The sequence below is a fragment of the Hipposideros armiger genome, unplaced genomic scaffold (genome assembly GCF_001890085.2).
Source record: "Hipposideros armiger isolate ML-2016 unplaced genomic scaffold, ASM189008v1 scaffold_280, whole genome shotgun sequence".
NCBI lineage: Eukaryota > Metazoa > Chordata > Mammalia > Chiroptera > Hipposideridae > Hipposideros > Hipposideros armiger.
The window spans coordinates 65,151-74,370 of NW_017731630.1; the positions used below are offsets into that span (position 1 = coordinate 65,151).

General features: G+C 62.0%; 1 protein-coding gene across 1 annotated transcript in view; it reads left to right on the plus strand.

Moving 5' to 3' along the window:
* The first annotated feature begins 229 nt into the window (after positions 1 to 229).
* SACK1H (scaffolding CK1 anchoring protein H) overlaps positions 230 to 9,220 on the plus strand; it is a 12,076-nt gene continuing 3,085 nt past the window's right edge. Inside the window, exons 1-5 of the mRNA XM_019657767.1 lie at positions 230 to 1,114; positions 6,638 to 7,099; positions 7,840 to 8,004; positions 8,081 to 8,205; positions 8,381 to 9,215. Of these exons, the coding sequence (XP_019513312.1) occupies positions 452 to 1,114; positions 6,638 to 7,099; positions 7,840 to 8,004; positions 8,081 to 8,205; positions 8,381 to 9,215 (2,250 nt within the window). The 5' untranslated portion in view covers positions 230 to 451. The remainder of the gene's footprint in view (positions 1,115 to 6,637; positions 7,100 to 7,839; positions 8,005 to 8,080; positions 8,206 to 8,380; positions 9,216 to 9,220) is intronic.

A 9,220-nucleotide genomic window follows, 5' to 3' on the forward strand; every position in this document is an offset into this window, starting at 1 on the left:
CCCTGTGGGCTGGAGTTTGAGTTCTGGAGGCCAAGGGTGGGACGAGGCTGCAGGGGGGTGGTGGGTAGGGGCACCGGTGCCAGCCCAGGGCAGGACCAGACTCGTCCTACACACAGCCGGCGGTCTGGCTGCTGAGAGCCACCTCCTCCAGTTTCTCCCAGTCTGCCCAACGAGGCCTGTGGCCCGTAAAGTCCTGCGCCCTGTGTCAGCACGTTAGTCAGCCTTCGTGCTGGGTGAGCCACCGCGCCAGCGAGTCCCTATAAACTCCCCGAAGTGGCCCGGCCCGCCGAGTGGGGCCCGTGAGGCCCACGGGCAGAGCCAGGGCCCGGAGCCTCGGCGCTGTTGGTACCAGCCAAGGGGCAGGGCAGGCACGAGGGGCCGCAGCAGCAGAGGGCCCACCGTGGCCGCTGGGGATGCCCTCTGGGCCCGGCTGATCGAGGCCGGCCAGCGGATGAGCCAGGGCCCCTGGGGAGCAGACACCTGGTGGAAGAGGTGGCGGATCGGGGCCATGTCTGGGAAACGGAGTCGAGCGAGGAAACCCCGAGCCAGGAGGGCGGGCAGGGTGCGGCAGTCCACGGGCCAGCAAGGCCCCAAGGCTGAGCCCCCGCCCCCGGACGCAGGGGGCCCTGAGGATGCGGCGGGGGTGGCCCCTGAGGGGCACGTGACCTGCGGCAAGCCGGCTCCCCAGGGACATCCCAGGGTGGCCAGGCCAGAGCAGCCACAGGCAGAGGAGAGGCCAGTGCAGGCTGCCAACCTGGGGTCTGAGCTGGTGCGAGTCCCCACTGCAGACATGGAAGGCTGCGGGCCAGGGGGTCTTGTGCCCAGCCTAGGCCCCGAGCTGCTGAAGCTCCACGAAGTCCAGCTGTGCCTGGCCCAGGAGCAGCTGCTGCTGGAGGACCGGCGGCGGCAGTCACAGCTGCACGTGCAGCTGTGGCGGGAGCAGCAATGGCAGGAGGAGCAGCTGTGGCGGGAGCAGCAATGGCAGGAGGAGCAGCTGTGGCTGCAGCAGCTGCAGGAGCAGCAGGCCTGGGTGCGCATGGAGGGGCTGGAGCTGGCCATGGCCCTGGAGCAGCTCCGGAGCCAGGGCCTGGAGGTGCTGCAGACCCAAGGCCAGGTAAGGCCTGAGGAACGGGGGTGGGGGAGGCTGCAACCATCTGGGGGGTGTGGTGACCGCAAGCAATGTACAGGTAACCTGCAGGGCCAGGAGGCCAATGGATTGGGCGCTGCGGCCAGGCTGGACGTGGGACACCCGTGGGCCCATTTTCACATCTGCAAAGCGAGGCTGGTGCCCACCGCACAGGGTACCACAAGGACCACACGACAGCCCATCTGTCAGGCCAATGCTTGGCAGGCAGAGGGTGCCTAGGCAGGGTGCTTGTACAGGGAAGCTGAGGTGCTCCTGCACAGGCCCCAGGTGTGTGCAGGGCAGTGTTTGGGGCCGGGGAGGTGGGGGACAGGGCGACGGCCTAGGTGACAGTCAGCAGGTACAGCACAGAGGCGCACGCCCCCCAGCACAGATTGCTGGCCGACGTCCTGGCTCCCTCTGCTTGATGGCGGAAGCCCGCAGCGCCTGCAGCCATCATCCTCATTCCAGGAGGGCTGCTGCCTCAGACGCGGCTGGGGCTATTTTTGGGAACCAGTGCCTAACCCTGGCTTGGCAATGAAGAGCGGTCACCACCGTCTCGCCAGGTCCTGTGACCTGGGAGTCCTCTGGGGTCCAGGGGCTGGAGAAGGCCCACTCCAAGCAGAGGGGCTGCCTCTGGAGAACAGGGTGGGGTGCTGTCTTAGCAGCAAGGACCCAGTGCAGGCCTGGGTGCTGAAGAAACCCAGAGTCACAGCTTGTAAGGGCTTAGCATCTTAGAAGGGAACTCTGATGAGGGCCATGACAGAGAAGAAATGGGACTCAGAGAAGGGGAGTGACAACGGGTGAGGGTGGGCATGGCAGGAGGTACCCCTCCTGATCCCCAGCAGGACTGAACCAAGGACAAGCTGTCACCACTAAGCCTGAAAGTGGCTCTAGAGAGGATGGCTTGAGAGAGCAGCAGCAGGCGGGAAAGAGCACAGGATGGCCCAGGTGGGGCAGAGGGTCAGAGCAGACCACAGACTTAGCCTGAAAATCCCCAACATGGATTTAAGCCCTGCTGCATTTCAGAGTCTGCTTCCCATCTCCATGTGTTCTAAAACTGCGCTCTGAACACTGTCCTTGGGCTGCTGACGCCAGACCCGGGGGTATAAGCCTCAGGGTCAGGGTCTGGAATGGACACCTCACGGGAGGGGAGGGTTTTCTCAGAGGCAGTGTCCCAGGTGGCCGCAGAGGTGTCACAAGTTAGTGTTAGAGTGGGAGTGCCCTGGAGGTGGAGGGTGTCCTCACTCACCAGCTGCGGCCCTTGGCTTGGCTCTAGGGAGGGATGTCTGCCACTTCCCTGATGCGGAATGGGGTCCCCCTTTCTTACTGCTCATTCTCCTGGAGGCAGGGTAAGAGGTAAGAGGGAGGGTGTGGTCAGAGTGGCAGAGGCAGTGGGGAACGGCAGGTACCAAAGGGGGACGCAGGATCACGGACGCCCCAACACAGTGTCCAGCTGGCTTCCTGGCTGCCCACCGCCCCTAGTTATTGGCGTGTGTGCAGCAGCTTGAGTGGGACCGCTCAGCAAGAGCATCTGGCCACAGCTTGTCCCCCTCGTCCTCGCTCACCTGCCCCTGCCACCTGCCATCCCTGCTCGCCCATCCTCTGGTTCCAGGCCCTGACCGCAACCCCCAGAGTGGGGTGTCCAGTACCATCCTGATCCAAACCACTGGGCTGCCAGCCTAAGGTACAAGCTGGACCCCAGTCCCACTCCACTGAAGTCTCGTGCTTCCCCATGCCCTCTGCCCCCACTCCGCACCCCAAAGCTCCCTGGTTCTGGCCTTGGCAGGTGTTGTTGTCAGGGCCTGGAAGCCACACCCCTCTCCCTAGCCCACTTGGCTGACCCCAGTGTCCCTGGGAGGCCTCCCCTGCTCCAGACTGGGTCAGGGTCCCCTCACCTTCCCTGCTGCCAGGCAACCCACTGCAGTGCCATTGCCCGCGCACTGGTCTGACCTCACGCCGGGCTCCCACCATGATGGCACTGGGGTAGGGTTTCTGAGTGTTTGTGGAGGAAACTAATGAGACAGAATGACCCTCAAAACTGAGAAAACAGGATCCTGTGGGAAGAGGGATGAGGAGGAATGTGACTGNGACAGGTGCGTTTCCTTGTGGCCTGGTGTCACTTGGAGCAGGTGGGTCCAGACCTGGGGCTTAGGGGGAGCCCTTGTGGGATGTGGAGTGGTCTGGCCACCAGAGGCCAGCAGTTGGGCCCTTGGAGCCTCCTGTCTGTGTCCCCCATGTGCTGAATAAGACAGCCCCTCAAATGTGATTCTGCATATTTTGGTGTGAACAATAAAACACGAGCAATAAAATATGAAATATTCCAACAAGTCTCCAAATGTATCTAGTCACCTCACTGTGTAGTGCACAAGAGCAGTAGATACCTCCCCACCTGTACTGCCAACACCTCTACTCGAATCTTCTAACCCGACACAGACCCCTTCCCGGGACAGCCCCACTTCACAGCCACATGCAGCCAGTCCACTGTGTAGGCACACCCCACGGGCACTCCCCTGGAGGGCCCTGGTCACCAAGCCCAGCAGCCACTTCCCAGCCTCACCTGGCAGCTCTCGTCCACCTGAGTCCTCGCCTGCCCCTGGGTGCCAAGTGGCCACTCCCCAGTTGTCAGCCTCCCGTCACAGGGGCAGGGTTGGACTTCCCTGCTGCTTTCTGGGTGGTGACATCCATTCCCAGTCTCCTGTCCCCCTTGTCCATCACCTAGGGGCTGTGCCTTAGGCTCTAGGAACCCCACAAACTGCCCTGTCTCACGACTGGCTCATGTTCATGCAGAATGAGGCCCTCGTCCCTGGTCCCCCTCTTTCCTCAGCCTCCTCCCAAGCCCTGCTCGGTCTGGGCCCACCGCTGCCCAGCTCCTCTCGCCCATGCCTCACCCTTCCCGCCTGTCCCCCCTGCTGACAGCGGCCTTTTCAGGAGGGCTGAGCGCCCTGCCCCTGGCAGCACGACCACATCCCTTAGGTTGTAAACTCCTTGTGTTCTGGCCCAGGGTCAGGTGCGGTGCGGGCACCCTGGGACAACACACAGCTCGGTGCCTACTGGGCCCGTTGGATCTCCTTGGCCCCCATGCCCTGGACTGGACTCACACTAGGTCCTTCGCCTGGTGGTGAGCAGAGGAGGGAGCCTTNTGGTGGGTGGATGGGACACTGGCCCTGACAGCCGCTAACTCCCCGGGGTGCCCGAACCCCCTTCGATCCTGCGGTGCGCATCCCGAAAACGACAACACTTTTACTTCCAGTCCATGAACGGAATCCCACCCTCATCCACCTCCCCGCCCCTGATGCCTCTTCTGTTGGGGAACCTCCTGCCCCCCACCACCCCTGTACTTGGGACAGGGTCCCCGCCCTTGTAATTAGCCCAGATCCCTCCCTCGGATCCTCCAGTCACTTAGAAACCCCATCTGCTGCACGGGTGGGAAGGGCCCGCCGCCTGGAAGTCCCTGGTTGTGAGCCCCCTGGAACCCTAAGTCCCTGGACGCGCTGTCTGACTTGTGTCAGAGGTCAGAGGTCAGCACTGAGGAGCGGGCTCCTGCTGAGTCATTGACCTGGGTGGGAAAGGTGCCCCTCCCTCCCGCACAGCAGGCTTGGGAGGCAGATGTGTGGGGAGGCACGTTATTGGGGTGCCCCACGGTGGGCTGGGGGAATGGCTACGGCTCAGTCCACAGTTCAGGGCTGTGCAGACCCATAAAAGGAAGCTGGCCAAGGAATGACTAGGTGATGGAGGTCGTGGTATTGCTGTCTGAGTGAGCAGGGCCACCTGTCGCCCTTCCTGACCAGCCCTGTGTGACCAGAAGACTCCTCACCCACCATGGGATCCCCCAACCCCCACTGCATGCAACCTGGACAGTTTGTGTTGGATTCCCTCACCAGTGAAGTCGGAGGGGACAGTACCCTTCCTATTGTGTCACCCCCAACGGAAAGTGCCCCCAAGCCCTACATAGTCAGACACTGACCCTGTGTAGCCAAATACCACAGTGCCCTTCTCATCAGATACAGTGCGAGACCCCCACTGTGGTCAGATACAGAGCGAGACCCTGGTCCAGTCAGACAGTACTCTCGTCCCCTCCCCACTCCCTGTGAGGTATTCCTCAGTCTGGCCCTGTATGGTGAGGTTGGTCTGGCCACTCCATATGTAATCAGGTGCAGTCAGGACAGTGCCCCCACAAAGGAATGTCAGAACAGCTTTTCCTGGGACCAGGTAGCACCTCTGCCTGATGCAGACTGAATGGCACATGGGAATCCCACACCTCCCATTCACATGTCACATTTCAGTTAGCCTGTCACCCCCCAGGGAAAGTGGACAGGAAGGGTTCTCCAGGTCATCACACACCACAGAGCCCTGACCCCCTCCAGTCAGCACCACCCAGCTGCATCTGGGGAGGGGGTGTGCTGTGGCGAGTCTGGCAGGACCACTTCTCCCAGCCCCAGTAGCAGCTGCCAGGGTGAGCAGTGCCTGGGGCTCTGTTTCCGGGTAGGAGGACAGGTCCAGGTAGTTAAGGGAGCTCAGTAGAAGCCCCCGCCTCCCAGGGCCAGTGACCTGCTTCCTAGGCAGGCCTGTGGGAGGTGTGTGAGGTTGGGGCAAGTGGTGAGGGTAGAGGCCCATTCAGAGCCCAGGACATCCCGACACCACAGCACAGGGTTCTGATTCCTACCTGAACATGGCAGGGAGCAGGCGGTAACAATTAGACTTGGAAAGATCACAGCTGCCACACAGGGCAGGGCTTGGCTGGGACAGGACACTAAGCTCAGCTCTTGGAGAGCAAGGAGCTACAGCCCCAGCGGGCTCTGCAAGGGTGTGAAGTCTGGCTGCGGGGAGGGGCAGGGTTAGAGGGCTATGGGTGGGGCTTAACTGTCCCTGGCTGGACAAAAGCAGTGACCTGCACTCTGTACTATCAAGCTGTGGTATCAGATCAACCCTGACAGCTGCACATTACAGTGGAGATAAGGAGCCAGAGAGGTACCGTGAGTAGCCCAGGGGCCTCACACGAGGGACAGACACACAGGCAGTGGGCTACTCGTCTAGTACGTACAGTGCCAGGGGCCTGCCCACAAACATGATTTGTCATGAAATCAGAAGAAAAATGTGAATATAATAAAGAATCCAGGATTATGTTTTCTTTATACCAATAGTCATAAATATCATTAACACTTTTATGGTGGAAAGGGCCCACAAAGCAGAAGGGCCTGGGGTCACTGAGGCTATAACGTAACCCTGCGTGGGGGTCGCATGGAGCCAGAGCCCTCCCTGGGTCCTGGTGAGAACAGAAGCCCAGCCGGCAGGGCCAGAGCAGCGCCAGAGCAGCGGGAGACAAGGTACTCTGCTGATGTCTCCTAGCTGGAGGGCATCCTAGGGCCTGGGGGTGCCTCCAGGCATGGGCTGAACTCCATAGCCCACCCAAGGTTACTGACAGCCTTTCCACAATGGACATCCACATGTAAGCATGGGCAGAGTGGGCTCAGTGCCCTGCCCCGGTAATGTGTCTCCCTGCCCTTTCCCCAGGCCCCTGGCCCCAACATGGCCCGTCGCTCCCAGAGCTCCTCGCAGGGGGACAACCCACTGGCACCCGGGTACCTGCCACCTCACTACAAAGAGTACTACCGCCTGGCAGTGGATGCACTGGCCGAGGGCGGGCCAGAGGCCTACAACCGCTTTCTGGCATCCGAAGGGGCACCTGCCTTCCTGTGCTCTGAGGAACTAGAGCATGTGAGCCGTCACCTGCGGCCCCCGCAGCATGCTGCCCAGGAGCCCCCAGAAGGCAGCCCTGCCAATGTGGACATGGATGGCTCCTCGGGCACCTACTGGCCCATGAACTCAGACCAGGCGGTGCCTGAGCTCGACCTGGGCTGGCCCCTGACCTTCGGCTTCCAGGGCACTGAGGTCACCACCCTGGTACAGCCACCACCGCCTGACAGCCCCAGCATCAAGGATGAAGCTCGAAGGATGATCCGCTCTGCCCAGCAGGTGTGCCGTCATGGGCTGGGTGGGCTGTGGGGAAGGACAGCCTGAGCTGGACCGTGAAGAATCAGTGTAAACGCGAAGGAGGAATATGAGCGTGCCAGCATAGGGGCCAGGGCAAGGCCAGCTGCAGCGAGGTCTCCCTTGCAGACTTCCAGGGCCACCAAGGGTTTGGTAACTGCAGGCCGCAAGCTGCAGACCACAGGTGTGCTTGCCCATGGTCATGGCCACTGTGCAGAAATGGGTGCTGGGATGGTTAGGCCCCCTCGTGGCCTGAATTGATGGTTCCTAGAATTCTCTCTAGTCTTGCCCTCGATGCAGCTGAGGGCTCCTTACCCTCCTCCCACCAAGCAGTTGGCAAACAGCAAAGGGACCTGCTCAACTGTGGAGACTGAGGCAAGGCAGCAGGGCCAGATGCTAAAGATTCCTCCCTGTGCCCTCTGCCCTGATACTTGCCCAGGGGTTGGGGGAGCTCAGATACCTGTGGAGTGGGTGGGATCCCAGGGACTTCTGCCCCATCCGGGGCTCTGCCCAGGGGTTAGCACCCACCCCCTGTTGAAAGGACAGCCCCTCCCTTCTTCTTGACCCCATTCCCTAACAGCTCCATTTTCCCCTGGGATGGGCTGGTGGCCATTTTGCAGTGTTTTGGGGGGTGATCCAGGGGCCCCCTGGGCCAAAAGCTATGGCTAGAGCATGGTAAGGACAGCAGAGGGATCTGCCCTTTGTCCCTGGCCCAACTCCTGCAGGTGGTGGCAGTGGTGATGGACATGTTCACCGATGTGGACCTGCTCAGTGAAGTGCTGGAGGCCGCAGCCCGCCGCGTCCCGGTCTACATCCTCCTGGATGAGATGAACGCGCAGCACTTTCTAGACATGGCCGAGAAGTGCCGGATCAATCTGCACCACGTGGATGTGAGTGAGGCGGAGGCAAGGTGTAGGGAAGGGGGGAAGACGCCTCCACAGGGTCCTGACCACTCTCCCTCCCCAGTTCTTGCGCGTGCGCACTGTGGCAGGCCCCACCTACTACTGCCGAACTGGGAAGTCCTTCAAGGGCCATGTGAAAGAGAAGTTCCTCCTGGTGGACTGTGCTGTGGTGATGAGTGGGAGCTACAGGTGCGCCCAGCCCCATTGCCCCGCAACCCCAACGCCTCCCCATGTGAGGGCCTCCTCTCCAGAACCCCTGGTCCTCTAGCTCCTGTCACAGCCCCACCTGGCCCTACCCCGCCTCACTGGGTGCCAGTCACACCATCTACCCCCCTCCCTGACTCTGGCCCCACCCCACCCCCAGCTTCATGTGGTCCTTCGAGAAGATCCACCGCAGCCTGGCGCACGTGTTCCAGGGCGAGCTGGTCTCCAGCTTCGATGAGGAGTTCCGCATCCTCTTCGCACAGTCAGAGCCACTGGTGCCCTCAGCTGGGGTGCTGGCACGCATGGATGCTTACGCCCTGGCTCCATACGCGGGGGCTGGGCCCCTCATGGTCAGCCAGGTGCCCGGGGCCCCTTTCTCCTTCCCTAAACGAGCGCACTTCATGTTCCCACCGCCTCGGGAAGAGGGCCTGGGCTTCCCTTCCTTCCTCGACCCCGACCGCCACTTCCTGTCAGCCTTCCGGCGGGAGGAGCCACCACGGATGCCTGGGGGTGCCCTGGAGCCACACACAGGGCTGCGGCCACTGTCAAGACGGCTAGACGCTGAGGCTGGTCCAGGCGGGGAGCTCGCGGGCCAGCGGGGCTTCTTCCAGGCACGACACCTGGAGATGGACGCCTTCAAGCGGCACAGCTACGCGGCTGCCGATGGCACTGGCGCGGTGGAAAACTTCGCGGCCGCACGGCAGGTGTCACGGCAGACGTTCCTCAGCCATGGTGATGACTTCCGCTTTCAGACCAGCCACTTCCACCGGGACCAGCTCTACCAGCAGCATTACCAGTGGGACCCACAGCTTGCACCGACGCGCCAACAGGGCTTGTTCGAGAAGCTGCGCGCTGGCCGCCCTGGGTTTGCTGACCCCGATGACTTTGCCTTAGGCGCCGGGCCACGCTTCCCCGAGCTGGGCCTGGATGGACACCAGCGGCTGGACTACGTGCCGTCCAGCTCATCACGTGAAGTGCGCCACGGCTCAGACCCCGCCTT